The sequence below is a fragment of the Pygocentrus nattereri genome, chromosome 6 (assembly GCF_015220715.1).
Source record: "Pygocentrus nattereri isolate fPygNat1 chromosome 6, fPygNat1.pri, whole genome shotgun sequence".
In the NCBI taxonomy this organism is placed as follows: domain Eukaryota; kingdom Metazoa; phylum Chordata; class Actinopteri; order Characiformes; family Serrasalmidae; genus Pygocentrus; species Pygocentrus nattereri.
Genome location: NC_051216.1, coordinates 44,585,211 through 44,602,835, shown reverse-complemented (window position 1 = coordinate 44,602,835; position 17,625 = coordinate 44,585,211). Strand labels below are relative to the sequence as shown.

The 17,625-nt window shown below is 46.6% G+C and overlaps 1 protein-coding gene across 1 annotated transcript in view; it reads right to left on the bottom strand.

Moving 5' to 3' along the window:
• Nucleotides 1-16,996, bottom strand: part of klf7b (Kruppel-like factor 7b) — a 59,942-nt gene extending 42,946 nt beyond the window's left edge. Inside the window, exon 1 of the mRNA XM_017703027.2 lies at nucleotides 16,503-16,996. Within this exon, the coding sequence (XP_017558516.1) occupies nucleotides 16,503-16,604 (102 nt within the window). The 5' untranslated portion in view covers nucleotides 16,605-16,996. The remainder of the gene's footprint in view (nucleotides 1-16,502) is intronic.
• Between the last annotated feature and the right edge of the window lie 629 nt (nucleotides 16,997-17,625).

The window sequence follows — 17,625 nt, the reverse complement described above, 5'->3', positions numbered from 1 at the left end:
TTCAGATTTAGCTGTGAGGGAGCAATCTAACCTTGCTTTCTAAAACACAAACACTTACTGACCAAATGTCAAGTAAAATGCATGAGAGTACATCCCCCTCCTTACAAACCCTTAAGACTATTTTGAAGAAACAAAACAGAGATGTGGATAGAGCCCCCTCTGATCTGATCTCATTCCTACTACGTGCCTGCAATGCTGAACCAGGTGCCACGGCATTGTTGTGACGTCTCAATCTCTGCATGCTGTCCTTTCCTTTCGTGATATCAGCCTATCTCATCTCTCAAACACCAGACACAATGCCCTGCCACTTAGACGGCCGGCACTGAGAGTGAGCGAGAGTGGTGGGAGGAGGAAAATGGTCAGCATGAAAATGCTTCTCCAAGGTATAAAACCACAACTCACAACCAGGGACTTTAAACAATGCATGACAAGAATGCCTCTGTTTTGGGCGATGCCCAACGTGTGGGTGAAACCAGTGTGTTTTGTTGTCTCTGAAACAATGGTACTTTCACAGCCCACCTGATCCATAAAAAACAGACGTACAAATAAAACAGTCCTCGCTTTTCACAGCAACTTATGTTTGCTTCTTCCACATGTGAAGGGAAGAAAATTCCGTCTAGTCCTCTCTTCCACCGTCTTCATCACTCATGCAAACACTCACGCACAGAACTCCCTCCTGCGGAGTCTCGATGAAAGAATGACCTCATCTTCCCTCCCCTCCACCACACCCCCCCACTTCCAAACACACACACACACACACACACACACACACACACACACACACACACACACACACACACACACCAAAGCAGCCAGGCTCAGAGTGAGGTCACCTGAGATGGCAAGGGCCCCACCCTCCCTCTGACTCACTCCCACGTAGCCTTTTACAGAGAAGGCACTTTGAACCCAATTACCAGCGTCTGACACAGCCGCTACAGTGACATAAAAGGGAACCTAACTGGGACTTGATGAATGCTTTTGCAGTCCATTAATTCCTGACTACAATGGAAGCTACAGAAAAGCAGACCTTTGCCAAGAGTGCGCTGCAAAGGTAGGCCACGGAAGCCGGTGATGTTTCCGCAGCCGGCCATGTGGAACTCCGTCTTTTTTTTCCTGCCCCTCCAGCATTGGCGTGCTCACCCGAGGCGGCCCAACCTGTTTAGTGTATAAATAACACCCGGCTGGGAGCTGAGCTTTTTGAAGCTGCCGTGCTCCCCATCAGGATGGGCTGGTGCGGCAGGTGCCCCTGCTGCCATCACACCTGTCAGCACCACAGGGGGCCCCACGCCGTAGCCCTGATGCACTCCCTCCAAAACTCCTCCTTGTTGCCTTCCCCAGTGCACCACAAGGTCACAAAGGCAGCAGTGACGGCATGGTTACTAGGAAGAATGCAAACCAGGACCAGTCAGAAGCATTACCTCATCATTTTTTACAGGAATCTACAGTGTGGATGGGACTGAGCAACTCTTAGCACTTTAGTGGTAGAACCAGTGATCTCATCCTGAATACAGAAGAGGGGAGATGAGTCACTGGCACTCTCTGTGGAGAATGAAGCTGTTGACCTGTCTGTGGATAGCCTAAGAGACTGAGATAGAGCTCTGGCTGGTGTGAGTATGTGTGTGGGGATGGAATTAGACTGGAAAAGCAAGTGAGGAAGTCAGTCTAGAGCAGCAGCCCATGCTTAAAAGCACACCGCTTGCTCCAATGAACCCGAGAAAAGGGGGGAAAAAAGTACTCAATACTCATCCTTTAAAGTGCATCAGTGCAGTGGGGCTCTCTCTTTCTCCTTCACACACACATGCACACGAAACCCTTTTTGGATTATACACGCAACTCACATGCCTGTGTGTGCACACTTGCTTGCAAACACGCACACACATACCCACCCTCCCACCCACCCACCCATCCAGACACTCACTGGCACTTGCACACCGACAGCCCCCATTCCGACAGAGCCTGGCCATTCCCTCAGGTATTCCCGGCAACATCGTGGATTAAAATAGCTGACGACCCACATAGCTCCGTACTGGCTCAGCCTCCCCTTCAGAGGAGACAGACTTTGCACTCCATGCACCGCCACCAACGCGCCCGCCCGTACCTTCCTGATCATAATTACCTTTTCGTCCCATTTCTGAAACAGATGGTGCAAACGTTATCACACAGCTCCAAACCAGGCGACTAGCGCTAAAAGATATTCTCAAAATCGATCTCTATGAATCTTCTCACAAGTAAATGTGATGACTTGAAAAAGTTGCTAGGTTTAATTTGAAAAAAATAGCACTTGGGTGGCAAAACAATGAAAAGAAGCACATCTCAATGAGCAGGACAAATTCCCAAGGTCGGCAAGACTCCGCATGTGACCCATTTAACGTCGCCGTACCCAAGCCCTAATGGCTGAGTCTAACATGCTTGCACAACCCCCCCCCACCCCCCACCCCCCCACCCCTCCCTACCCCCTCCAACAGCACTTTCCAGCATTCCTGGTACATAACCTTCAGGACAGACTAACGTTTAGCCAGAAAGTGGACATGTGCTTGGGAAGAAGTCTGGGGAGCTTCTTAAGGGGTTAGGGGGTTATTAGCACAGCCTGCTGCTCCGAAAAAAAGCCAAACATTTGGCTTCTGTTAACTGCCTAAATATCTTTTGCGGTCATAAGCATAAAAAAGAAGCTTTAATTTGTTACACAGGAAGGGAACTAAAGATCTTTTCATTAATTTTTATGGCATAACTTAAACACGGTTCCTTCCTTTTTTGTACCGTGCATCTTTTATGAATGGCCCATCTGTGGGACGTTAATGTCAAATAGGAAAAATCTCCTGGCACGCGGCTGCTCTTTTGGTTCTGACGTGAGGTCACGGCAGAGGATGCAGAGCGCCTCGTTTGTCTTTTTTCCCCGGCAAAGTGGATCAGAGGAGAACAGGTGGGTCTCGCAGCAGAACGGCACGCAGACGCTCCGAGGGGAGACAGCAGAGATGGTGAATCCGTAGCCAGAGCTATATCGGGCATACAGTATGCCACCTGGCACAGCCCAGAATGCGACAAGCTAGGGAGCGCTTAAAATAAAGAGCACATACAGAAAAAAAAATACCCTGACAACATAGTGCTTCACGGCCATGGCCAGGGGCTGTAACCAAGTAGTGGCGAAAGGCGGGATGGATGATAAACACTGAGGAGGCTGGCGCCTGTCTATGATGCAAGGGCCATATTTGAGTAGAGGGTAGAGATGGCAGGATACCACAGTGCTAGTACTGATATTGAAACCTTGAGTACTTTGAGAACCTTGAGTTTCTTTCCTAAAACCTGCTAGGCTTTTAAATTTTTAATTAAAAATCTTCACTTATGAGCATTTAAAGTAGGCATGCATGCTACGTAAACACTCAAGCTACCCCACAAGAAGAAATACACAGGATTTTCAGCTTGAATCAACTTGATGCCCATCAACAACTTGTTGGGATCAGACACCAACACCATATCACATGGTATGAGATCAGCGCCATCTCTAACATTTCCATCTACATCTCTCTGCAAAAGGTGTGGAGGTGAGAATTAAGCAAAGTAAAGTACAGGTTGCACAATCACTATTTTTTCCTAGTCAATTAGTACTTCAAGAAAGTAGTTGAATTCTTAAAAAGAAGCGCTCTAAACATAATAATTAGAATTTTATAAGCAGGCTACATTTTGCTGTTGTCAGAAGAAAACCTTGCATCTCCAGAATAATAACTTTACAGGAGAAGGAAAAAACTACTGTGATTTTAATGTAAGTCAATGGAACCCGACGTATTTCCAAGTCATTTTGGGCCTTTTTTTTTTGGTCCCTTCTTCAGGAAATTTGCAAAGAATTTAAAGGAGAACAGATATTTCCAAACTGGATCAAAAACAGAAAAATGACAAAAATGGAGATAGAAGGTTTTCTTCGGACAGCAGCGATTTAAATGATGATCGAAATGAATAAAAACGCATCAACATGCACCTTCGGTCTAAGCTGTTGGCAAAAAAAAAAGAAGCGTGTAATTAAAACAACATCAAACCTGCCTTCAGCACAGCAGACACTCAACGGAGTGCTTAACTATCCTAATCACTTTCAGCGTCACATAAAATGCTCTGGCTCGGATTTTGCTCTTGGTTTGACCACAACCATATGGTGTGGATGCCTCTTCTGAAGTGGTTATGCATAGCAAAGGTGGTTTTGCTGTATTTCAGTATAGCAGTTGCTAGTCAACTAGTTTATGCTGTCCCAAGAGTGTACGTAGGTTTTTAGTGGAGAAGTCCTAATACACACATATGCATTTTATATGCCGGCTTATCCTTCCAGAGAAGCTGGAGCCTAACTCAGTGGTCACTGGGTGGAAGGCAGGATACACCCTGGACAGGCTGCCAGTCCAGCAGAGGGCGGAGTCCTGTTATGACATTGGAATTCAACCAGTACATTATCATAACTGAATTGTTGAGATGTAAACAGTCAGAGTGGTCTGATGTTTAAAGGTTCAATCATAGAGAAACCTGCTTTGTTTACAGTGGTGGTTATAGGAACCAGGGGTCACCAAGCCTACAACCCAAATTTTATTTAGGAGCCAAAACCATGAGTAAACATATACATGTCACAAGTTCATTTATATGTATATTATTGATATTGATAAAATTGATACATCTGAAAAAAGAATTGGGGATTACTTTGGCTTATAAAACCCTGCCATAAATGGGTTGGAAATAATGTGTGGGCCCAAATCTTACCGCAAAACGAATGTAAAACAATGGCTCAGGCATCAGGCTATGTATTTTATGCAATAGCTTTCTGTAAGGGAACCTCTAAACTCTTAAAACTCTTCAGAAATTCTCAGAAAAGCTCGTTTTCCTGCTCTGAAACGGCTACTAGAAAGTTGGCAACCCCTGTGAGTGACGCGGACTCGCTGAAACTCCGCAAGTCGAACCTCCCTCTCGATAGTGAAACTGCCAACTTCCTGTCAACTGTGTTTTCAGGCCTGCCATCCGCACTCGAATGGGGAAGTCCCACCTCCAGAACTGTACGCAAAGACATGTCCTGGAAGACCGACATCAAAAGACAGCAACATCTCCGTGCGGGACCTGCTCTGCTCACTAGGGCAAAGAGCAGCATGTGTACAGCATTCTGCTAAGCCAGCGCCGGGTCTTAGACGTGAGCTCCGGGACCCGGTGCCAAGGGGGCATCTGCCCTTTTTATTTTCACTCCATCCCTTTAGTGGGTAGAGCTGTTAGTGGTAGGCAGAAAGCTCTGCGAAAGGGCGATGCATGCCAACCCTGCCTGCAGCAGCAGCGGGGAGAGAGAGAGTGGAATGAGTGGAAATGAGCAAGTCGAGCGTAACCCAGCTCCGACACAATGGGAGTCTGGAGAGTAGCCAGGTCACGCGGCCACCAGAGACACAGACGCAGAGCATATGCAAATACACGCGCACACACCAGTACAAACAAATTATCACACACTGCAGCTTTTGAAAACCTGGGGGAAACGAACGATGTCCCTGTTGTTTTGCACTGCCTTACCACTGTCCTAAATCTACTGCTCCAGGACAAGCATGTCCCCGTGTTACAGTCTCACGTCTGGGTCTGTTTTTCAGCCAGGCCACGAATCCAGCTTTGACATTTGGTTGGCCTTTCTGTTTGGTTTCTCTTTCGCTTTCAGGGTCTATTCCAGGCCACGAGAACAGCCCCAAAGGCATTTCTGGCCTTGATGGAAAAGTACCTGTTGTTCCCTGAGTGTTTTTTGTTGCTGAATGTGCGGGCAGTGTTGTGTCTGATGCCTATTCATCATACCTCACTGCTACCAAAACAAACAGATGAGCTCACCGCTCCTGCCTGGCAGCCATACAACAGGCGTTTGGTGATCCAGACCGGAGCTGCTGCCCTGTTAGCACATGCGCACTCACTTAAACACACACACACTCACAAAAGGCCTTCGGCTTCGTTTCCAGAATCTGATTCATCGGTGTACTTACACTTTTTCTGCCGTCCACCTAGATTCATCCAGAGGCTGGAGTTATGACTGTAATTTTGAAATGACATTATATTTGCATTCAAATTCTGAATACGGCTGAAATATGAAGTCTTTTTGATCAAAATCACAATTTTAAAAAGCCCAAGTTGTTAAATTACAAGAGCTAAAAATGTTTATTATAGCCAACACAGTTTTAAGGTTTAAGTGGTGAAGTTTAACTTAATAACAAAGAGCCTGGAACTGCCTGTAGATCAGTTACACCAATCAAAAGCAATTAAATACGCATTTTTTGTGACATCACCACCACAACTAACTGGCAGTCTAGTGCACTACATTCAGGATTCAAGCCTCAAGCTAGAAAAATGGACATTATGGTCTTGTCTAAAAACAGGCTTTAATTTACAGACAAAAATCACAATTTTAATTAGTTACAATATGTATCAGTTAAAATATTTGCCATGACAATCGCGATTAAAGTTGTTCCCCAAGTCGTTTAGCCCTAGTACTGTTACTACTTTTGACTCTTTTCGGTTTGTCCTGATGTCACTAACAAAAAAAAAGAAAAAGTGAAATAAAGTTTCTGTTTCCACAAAACGAAACCGCACTAACAAGACCACAGTGAACTGGCTCCTGGTTACAAACACAAATATCAACTGAAAGCTTACAATGCACACTTTTCAAATGACTTTCTCTGGATGAGTCAGACAGGCTTACTGTCAACTCCTAGGATCACTTACAGCTCAGCTGGTGGAAGATCCTTTTCTTGTGTAGCTCCTAAACCCTGGAAGAGCAATACAAGCTCATTGGATGTTTTAAAATCCAAATTAAAATGTCTTTATGCACATGTCAAGTGTACTGTAGCTCATTTTCTCCTCTCAACACGACTTTTATCTGTCCAACAATTCACCTTTATTCCTGTGTAAAGAACTCTGTGTTGTTGTAAATAAAACTATTATGCCTGTTATAAAAATGTTATATAAAAGTATACTTTACTCAGTGCTGGTAACTGGAGTTCTCATTAAATTGCCTCTAACCAAGTCCAAATATCTTAGTGTCAATTATTACACAGATAAAACAAAATTCTTATGATTTAGTAGGTCAACTGGAGCTCTGTAACATAGAGCAAAACACTGAATTATTCATTTTCTAATGTCATTTTTTTTTCTCAGTACTGCAGAGTGTCCATATATTTGTTTCTCATTATATATATATATATATATATATATATATCTAAACCTGCATGCTTCTGTAATGAATATCACCTCATGAGCTTGGACTACTCTGATAAACGAACAGTGTTAATCGCTGCATCCAGAGATTCGTCCACGAAGACCGCAGCACATACAGCAGAAGCCAAACATCAGCAACATCCAGAAACACCGCCGAGTTCTCTGGGCTCAAGCTCATCTGAAATGGACTGATGCACAGTGAAGACTTTGGGTCTGACGAATCAACCTAAACCTATCAGATTTAAAAAAAAAACAATGGTAACAATTTCCTGTAGGGTGTTCATAACGTGACACCTGCGTAAGCTTGTCATAACAACTGACATAACTCTACATAACTGTTTATAAATGCTTATTACAACAGGCATCACCTGCCATAAAGGCTAGTTTAGCTGACTTTGATCAAAATTGGCAAATGTAATCTTTATAAAGAATAACGCTTATTGGAATAAGCCTTTATAAACAGTTACGTAGGGTTATGTCAGTTGTCATGACAAGCTGCATTACGAACAGCACCCTACAGTAAAGCGTTACCGACATAATGGACAGCGTGCTCCCTGGGCCGATGAAGGAAAGGACCATAAAGATTGTTACCAATTTCAAAAGCCTGTCAGAGTCTGTCATGTGCACATGACATCTGGGAAGGCATCAATAACACTAAAAGATACATATATATATATATATATATATTCTATGTTTTTGTAATTATGTATTTTTTAATTAGAACAAATTGGCTTGTATAACATTATTTCATTTGTAAACTCTAAGAAAACCAAAACAGCAACATTGTATGCTGCCCAAGTAAGAACAAAACTCAGTGTCTATGTTGTTACATTAATATGTGTTTTGACAATTAGCTTTACAACACTTAGTCCAACAACAGATGGCAATAAATTGGTAAAAACACATTGTTTACAAATTGGTCTTTATATCTTACTGTGTGGTGGTGATGAGGAGTTGGTCACTGATGTTAGAAAATGTTAATAAAAATCAATTTGAAAACTATGAAATCATTGACGGTTGATGAGGCATAATCACTGCTGGCATAACCAAAAAAAAGAGAGAGTAAATATTGAGTTAGTGTTGTGTCATATTCATACTGTGACACCCCATAACTGGAACTTAGACCTGTAGATATAGTCCAGCTTTTACATGTGAATCTAACAAAACAGTCTCCGTGTGCACACGACACGCAGGTGCCTCAAACACACGAAACCAAAACAAAGGGCAAATATTGTCCCTCTGGCGCTGTAATTTTCGAGCCAGATGATAAGGCCTGCTCCATTTTCTGCCATTTCCATCTGTGGAAAATGAGCAGTGGCGAATCCGAAAGCAGCCCCGGTGTTTCGCTCTGTGCACATTTTGTGTCTGGACGCGAGGAGGGAATTTCCAGCAGGTCGAACGGAGAATGGCGTGGGAGGTTGTGCCACCCCTCCCCAACCCTAGGAGCAGTTGAATAAACATAAGCTCTCTGCTCCATGCTGAGATGCCCTTCACATCTTCACATGACTCGTCTCTCGCTCTCTCTCGTTCTCCCTCTCCCTTCACTCCCTCTTTCTTTAGCTGTTTTGACAGTCTGCGCTGCTACTTATAGCTGGTTAGGAATACCAAAAATATCATTATCTATTATTCATCAGCAACTCCCTCCTAGCCTATGTTAAACATGCTAGGCTGGAATACAGAGAGGTGGGTTTGCTGCAAAAGCAGAGCTGGTGCTGCATGAAAAATGGCAAAAAAAAAAAGCTTGGCGTGAGTTTTGCCATCTTTTAAAGCGAGGCAGAATATGCCATCAAGCTGTCTGTCAGTCCGAGTGTATCTGTGTGTGTTAAACAGTGTGTGTGGGCACTTGCACTTAGAGAAAAATGGCTGGTTCCTTGCGGGCTGTTAATCAAACACTTGAGTGGCTAAGCTGCCTCTCCATCGGGCTGAGAGGACGACGGGCCTCATGCATAAAGATGCATTCCGCATTCTCATCTTTCTCTGTCTTTTTCTCTCTTCCCTCTCTCAGCTTCTTGTTCTGTCTACATCCCTCCGCGGCTCCTCCTCTCCACGGGCTAACAGACACTTGAGAAGCGGTCAGACAAATGAACCCCCCCCCCCCCCCCCCCCTCCACACCTCGCCCCCGCCACCTAACCACCCCTCCATCCACCCTCTTCTCAATTGCAGCCCCTGAGAAGCTCTTGATCTCCCGATAAGAAGCCTGCGTCCATCAGCGCTCCAACAGGTGAAGGGATAATTAGGCCGTCAGCGCCTGTCCATGGCTTAAGGAGCGCCCTGAGCGGGAGGATGAATGTAAGCGTGTTTAGTTTAGGGCTTAATTGCCGGAGGACACCGACTTTTCCGTCGTCCCTCCTTCGCATTTGACGGAAATGCAAACAGAGAGTGAATTTCAGCTATCAACCATAAATAAAGTCATCATGATCTCACTAGGAATCACTAAACCACAGTGTAAATACTCCCAGCCAGGGGAAACTTTTCAGTGCTCCTGGCTCGTCGAGCCAGCCAAAAGAGTGAGTATGCACCTTTCTGAGAGATGTATGCTCTTGAATTCACAACCGCTTGCAGGCCTGTTTCTTGCTACAAGCCCTACAAGCAGTTGTTTAGGGCATTTGAGCCAGTAGGCTGCCCTGAGTTTGTATTTTTCCTGATCAGAATTATTATTAATTCCTCTCCTGTTCTTGCATACAGATGAAAGATTGGGATAGATGGCTGTACATCCCCTTACCTGTATGTCCTATATGCCCCCCAAACTTTCAGAAATGGTCAGCAAGTGTCCTAGGATAGATATGATACTGATATGGTGGAGCGACATGAAGCTTCTTAGATGTAATCCTGACTGTAATTTTGATTCAAATCCTAGTGAACACAACCTAGTGAACAGCCTTGCCTACACTCTCAGAAAAAAAGGTATGAAACTATCACTAGGGTAGTCCCCTTCTTGTCACTGGGGTGGTACCCTTAAGGGTTCATCTCAGTACCTTTAGTCAGGGAACATAACTGTACCATTATCTACTGAAATTATATTTTCGAAGCTGTACTGACTCCACACACCCCGCCTCGCCTCCAGGCTTTTATTCTACTGTTTTGTTTTAAAACATTTGATTATGAAAAGGTACAAATGCAAACTTTTCACCTGGTAAAACTTACTCAAGGTGCACAATTAGACCCTAAAACCACTGCTGAACCTTCGAGGGAACATTTACATTGTTTGTACCTTGATAAATGAAAAATATACCTGCACAAAACCTTTATTTCTAACTGTATATGGAGCCATTCAGCCTCGCTATTCAACAATCTCCAAGTCAGGCTGTGGTTTACTTGAGCCTATTCTTGTGGCTTTCTATTTACTACTTACTATCAGGTTCTTATGCTCTATGGTTTTGCAGAACCCCCACTTACCAAGTTTAATAACTGTGCTGATGCTTTTTTAATGTTAACATTTAAAACAAATTGGTATAAATTCTCTTTCACACAATATTTAAAATATTACTGATTTAGTAATATCTGAGTTGCTAATTCCCTAAAAGAAAAATACAGACAATTCCAGAGCCAATTTCCTTCTCAGCACACACAATATCTCCCTTAATGGTTGTTTTCTCTCCATTCTGCATCAGAAATGCTAATTATCTTCTCGGTTTCTCATTCTAGCAAAACCTCACTGCAAGAAGGCCTACACACTGCCAATTTGACGCCTACTTTGATCTACCTCTAGCAGAGAGAATAAATTATAGAGCAATTGTCAAATTTCATGGCAACAGATATTTGGTAAACAGCATTGTGTGATGGGTGAGGTCTAAGTGTCCGCTTCGAAATGCGCACAACATCGTGGACGCAATTTCACACCACTGAATGACAAAATGACTATCTGACTGAACGGCTTTCCTCAGGTAATTCAATCCGAAGTTGTCCATTCTTTTGGTGCAGCTGGTTGTTTACAAGCCTTGAAAAAAATTCTTCATGTCGACACAAAATTGCACACTTGTGTAAGAAGTAGCGTGTGTAAGCAAGGCATATGTTCGAAAACAACATGAGTGCGCAAATAGAAGGTCCCCCCCATTTACTTCAAAGGAGACCTGGTGCAGCCCTGCACATGAAAGACCGTGCTGCCTCATGCCAGAGTCTAATTACTGTCAGCTGTCTGGGGGCTGACTGATCTGCTCTGGTTGGGTCTCAGAGCAAGATAGTAAGAGACAGAGAGAGTGCCAGCTTTGCTTCAGCTGGGTCCTACTGTACCCTTTACTGTACCTAGGGCCGAGGCAAATGAGCAAGGGAAGCAGAGGGGAGGAGATGCAGATTCCCGCATTTGTTTTAATCCCAGCCCATGAGTCAGTGTGAATGGAGGCTACGCTCCACCCAGACTATGTTGATTTTGCCCTTTCTGCTCTGTGGCAGAGACAGCATCCAGGAAATGCCGGCTACAATGCTTTGGCTTTCTGATGTCACACTGATAAATCCCAGTGGGGTGACTCAATGCTGTCTGGCTCATGCTGATTCCTGGTAACCCATTCAAACAGAAGAGCTGATACCACGGGCCTGATAAGGGATCAATTAAAAGTTGCAAAGCACACTAATCAGAAAGTGTTGGGGAGCATTACAAAGTAAGAATGTACAGAAGTAAGAATGTGGCACGCGAGATACAGACCTAAACCTACGGCTACTGAAACAATAATTTAACGACAGTTTCTGTCCAAGATTCAGATTTCAGGAACCGAGCAAAGCAAAACTACTGGACAAATAGATCACATAATAAATTTGCAAAAAAACTGGACTGCACTGTCCATGACCCATGCCTTTCTGGGGCCACTGATATCATAGCTGTAGAAGTGGAAGTGGGAAGACAGTGATGCTTTGGCCAAGCAAGGTCGCATATGCCAAGAGTCGACTTTGTAGCAGTGGGTTTATCAGGCTGAACACGAAACTTGCAGGTTCTCACGTTTTCCTACATACCTGAATGCCATGTTATCAGTTAAAAAGAGGAACCAGAAAAACTGGTTGGTGGTTAGATGGTGCAGTGGCCTCCATGCAAAAGTCAGTCAGAAGCCACAGTGTGAACAAGCTGTGATTATGTATATGCTCTGAAACAGAGCGGGAAACAGCTAAACTAAACAACTGCTTCAGTTTGAGTGCAGCAAAAGAATGAACTTCCAGGAGACACAAAAATTAAGTGCAGTGTCTCCAACACTAAGACTGTCCAGGTGTTTCCACTCTTTCCACGCCCCCCATCCCTAATGCGGAGGGATTCGGCAAGGCTTTCTCCCAGGGCCTGCAGCTCACCAGCCTGGCAGCTCTGTCTGGCTATAATCCTGGAGCATTTCCAGCAGCAGAGTAGGCCGGGGGCCAGTTGAGAGATTGGGCTTGAGCGTTCTCCATGCCCTTGGCGGATACTCTGTGAGAAACCAGCTGCGCTCCTCCGAGAATTATGTAACGTGCATTTCAGCCACTCATTGCCAACAGAAAATGGGAGCGTCTTCAGCTGGACTGAGCTCAACGCAGTCAGTGGAGGAATAAAGTCTGGGATGTAAAGCAGGCCATTGCCTAGGCCTTCACCCACAGGAGGAAGCGGGAAAGCTAGTGTAGAGTGGGCTGGGGAGGTTGAGGGTGCTGCTGTGGGACGGGCAGCGGCTTTGCAAGGCTTAAGATCACAGAAACGCAGCCTCCAACAGAACTCCATCTGAATTCATTTTTAATGGTATTGGGTGCTCTCACACACACTCCCCCTGCTGCCGCTGTTCCGAAAGTTACTGGGCTGTGAAATGTGAAAAACTGCAGCACAGAATATGCATGCAGTGTGATTCATTATCTTGTCAAACTTGGCTACTCTGGGACAGGCAAGCTCCCTGGATGAGAGCCGGCGTTGCCGTCACCTCGGATGGCTGCCTGCGGCCTTTCTCTCGGGGTTACATGACCCTGGTCCAAGACGACCGTTACACTGACTGCAATGTGGCTCTCTGGCTTAGGCATCTGACCTGCACAGCTGTAGTATTGGAAAGCTTTCTCTGGAGGTTTCTCTGAAGGGTTCACGCTTGGACATACCAAACCCCCTCAGCCAGATCAGGTCCCTGTGAGGCACACCTACGAGAGGTGTTAATGGAACAGGCGGTCAAACCAGAGCAGCCACCAGCTTTCAAGTCTGTCACCACAATCTTTCTGGGATTTTCAAAACTAATGTGTCTGCTAGCTTTCGATAGTCACTGCTTGTCGCAGGGGCTCTGATTCTGAGCTTAAAATAATACTCTCTGAAACAAAGCAGAGAGGGAGGATATTTCAAATTCCTGGCTATCCCAAAATAGACACTTTCTAAGCAGAAGCACAGGGAATAAAAAACAACAAGGCAAATTTGAGAGACAGGTCTGCCAGGCATGGTAGACAAAGAGGCACAGAATGACCCATTTTCACAGCGGCCAGTGAAGAGGAAAAAAAAAAAAAAGGTCAGTCGTCTGTGGAAGACGAACTAACACTTGCACGTGGAGCCTTGGATCATAGGGGACAGATGGACAGACACTAACAAACACTCCCCTCCCCTCAGACACCCACCCACAATCAGTCTCTCAGGTGATCTTTGCTAATTGGCTCGGCTACCTCACTCGCTTCTAATGGTGTTGTTTACCACCACAGACTGATTCCCCAGGCTTCTCCACCTGCTCCGACCGCCTCTAGCATGGAGCTGAGAGGGCCTCTCTGGGTGGTGCTACTGGGGAGGGGAATGAGAGACAACAGGGGCCCCTATGTTGCACAAACAGCCGCTCTCTGAATTAACCTTCTTCGTGGGTCACTGCTGAAATAATCCCTCCCTTCTTTGTGAAAAAAAAAAAATGCCGGCATGCTGTAATTACACCAAACCGTGTCTTTCGCTGCCTCTTCCCTTTGCTCTTCTCCTGGCAGTGAGAGATGGTATCTTTGTTCAAAGAAGAGGGGGCTGTATGGAGGGGCAGTGCCAGCAAGCCCTGAGAGAACTTCATCCCGGCTGGGTAACAAACCCTCCTGATCTCCCGGTGCTTCGTCCTGCTTTCTTTTTCCCTTCCACACAGCCCAGCCCTGGACCCAGCCGGAACACTGAAACTCAATTCGCCCACATCGCGTCCATTAAGGTCTGATTCATGCACTGCTCGCTCAGGGCCGAGACTGCCCATCCATCTTGTCCCCAGGATGAAGGGTGCTGTTTCCCTTCCACGGGCAGATCTGGGGCTACACTATCAAACCATCGCTGCCAGTAAAAGCATCAGACTCTTAACAGCGCTGCCGTTCGACAGCCACCCTCTTTTATTTACTTGTCAGCTGACAAGGCCCTGCTCTCCTTCCCTTCATACTCTCTTACTAATAAATAGGACTTTCACTGTTCGCACTTCTGAAACATTCTTCTCGCTCTGAAACCTGATCAGAGGACCTCCCAACAGTAAGAAAGCATGTCAACAGAGTCGAGCGCAGGGTCACCGCTGAATGTTTTCTTATCAGGCATCGCAAGGCCGATCCACTATATATTGCTCGGGCAAAAACACCCTTTCCTAAGCTGTGGTTGGTGTAATATACAGGGCAAACTTGATAATCATTAAGATTTTATCTGTAACTAGCCTGTAATATCACATCATCAAAAAACACAGGTAATCAAAAAGGACTGTCTGTGGTATAACACACAAACCAGCTAGGGCCTTCTGTTCAAACGGATGCAAAGCAGCAGGCAAAAACTGTGATCCCATGTGTGCTTGCGCAGCTAATTGACTTCACCACACGCACATACGCCACAACCTATTGTCTCATTACAGCATCTATCCTTTGATACGTCTAAGATCTGAGGTGATGTAGACCAGGTCCGGTCTGGCTAATTACCAGGGGTGTAACAATACACTCGGCCCATGATTTCACCCAATCCGGGTTCACAAATTCTTCCAACGTTTTCGACAAATTAGGAAAAAATGACTGTAATCGTGCTGCTGCACAACTTACTAATGATGCTACAGCTGCGAGGCAGGAGGATTGCTGGAGTGAGCTGGCCACTGCTGCTGAACATTAGCCAACTTTGGTCATTTGCCATGAAACAATACAGTCGCAGTTTATCGCCTTGGGCATTGCGTTGTTAACCACTGCAATGTCACAGTGTCGTGATGCCAAAGTCGCACCAAGAACTGAGCCCCCCCACCAGATTCAACCAGGGCGCAGCACGGATTTCAAAGGTGTCCGGCCTTTCTCCCACAGCTTGAGCACGTGCGCCTTTCTTTAGCTCCTTATGGACACCGACACGTCCTCAGGATGTCTGGCTGAGGAAAAGTGCTTTTGTCCACCCGGGAAAGACGCATGACCAGGTGTAGGGGGTGGCACGGCAACGTCTACACACAGCAGCACATGGACCATCCACGCAGACGCAGGGAAAGCAAGCGTGCGTGTGCGTGAGCCCCAAAGCATAAAGCGTGAGCGTTACAAACGCCACGCGCTTGGCTCGAGACACTTTACCCGTCTCCCAGTTTCAGATGCGTCGCACGTAACAGAGCGGAGCTTGAAGTGCGCGGCGCGTGCTAATCAAATAGGAGCGAGCTTGCCAGGGACGCCAACTCCAGCCGAGCGCGTGCCACCGCGCGTGCTTTACGTTGCCAGTGAGTGAGCGAGTGAGTGAGAGAGGCGCTCAATGAATGAATGAACCGCGTGCAGCACGAGCCCTTTTTTTTTTAAGATCGCAGTTTCGAAGCAAAGCTGTGATGTTTTGCGGCCCAAGCAGTGGTCATTTGACCACAACTACCCCCCCCCCCCTCCCCCCCTCCTCCTTACTCCTGCAGGAGATAGCTAGGGCTAATGCATTATGCATGAGGAGCGGGAGCTGCTCCTCATACCGACGGGGGCTGAAAAACCGGCAAGCAGGGCTGACAGCTGCAGATACATTATTTAATGACGAGTCTCTCGTTATTAGTCAAGCGCGCGCCTGAATTAGCCAAGCCAGGCGACACGCGCGCGTGCAGAAAACAGAAAGCCAGGTGTCGATTTGGTCAATATTAGCCCCCCCCCACCAAAGATCAAACGCATGGTTTACAACAAACACCACCGGCGTCCGAAACCCAGCGCTGACCGCTCGGACCGCTCAGCGGTCGCCAAGCCTGTTCCTGGAGGTCCATTCCCAACAGTTTAACTCTTCTCCAGAGGGGGCTGGACCGGGCTGCGTGAGGTGGGCATGCTAAACGCGCCTCCGTCCGCAGGGCAGCGGGTCTCCAGGAGAAGCGTTAGTGACCGCTGGCCTGGACGGAGGCGCGTGTTCCTTTACGCACGTTCGCTCCGCTCCACAACAAACCAACAAACCAACAAACAAGCAGCAGCGCGAGCTCACCTGCTGCCAGTTCTCCTCCAGCGACGGGAGCGCCGAGAAGTAGCCGGTGTCGTGCACGAGCTGAAGTTCCTGAAAGATACTGTAATTCGCCAACACGTCCATCCTGGAGCTCGCGAACCGGACGCTTCTTTTTTTCTTTGCTCGTCTTTCTTTCTCTCTTTTTTTTTTTAGTTATTGTTGCTGGTGATCCTCAACGCGCGCGCAGGAATGTAAAAAAAAGACCCCAACAAGAATAAAAAAAACAACGAGAATCAACAAAAACAACTCTCCAGGTCCGCGATCCTGGAAGTGCGGCGGTGATGCAGAGGCGCAAAAAAAAAAAAAGGCGCAGATGAACGACGAGGAGGTGGGAGGAGGTGGGAGGAGGCGGGGGGGAGGAAAAAAAGAGGAGATTTAGTTTGAAACGTGGTCTCACTTTTATTGCAATCCCGCGCGCAGCCCGAGAGTGGGATGCGAAAGAGTGGCGAGGAGAAGCGGCCGCCTAGATCCTCATCTCCGGCTGCCTCTCTCTCTCTCTCTCTCTCTCTCTCTCTCTCTCTCTCTCTCTCTCTCTCTCTCTGTAAATCCAGGTATAGTCTCTCTGCTGAGCCTCAGCAGATCGAGTCGGTGTGGATTGGAGAAGGGGGCGGAGGGTTGGGGGGGTAGCTGAGGGGACTCTCAGGGGCTGGGAGGAGCGTTGAGTGGGGTTTGTGGGCGTGGAAAGCTGTCAGTCAATTCCGTGCGTGACCATATAAGGCAAATAGGGCTGATGATCTCACTGGCGTCCAATTAAGGCGGCGCTAGAGCGGCCCGGTGGGCGGGGACAGGGGCCGCGATTGGCTGCGCACGCCTGTCAGTCCGGCCGTAGATGGCAGTGAAAGGTGAGCTATTTTTAGAGAGGGTATATAACAGCCTCGACACGCTGGACTCGGACACACGGGCTGAGAGAAGGCGAGGAGGAGGAGAGGGAAAGTGGTTTCTCCTGTTATGGTCATTATTAAGAGGGATATTCCTAACTGAGGCCGTGTCGCGGTGCTGCACGGACAGTGAAGTTGGGAAAAGAGGCAAAGACGTTCGTATTGCAGTTGAATGTGGGCAAAAGCACCAACATTAGACTGAGCATGCCAGAGGAAAGGCCCCACAG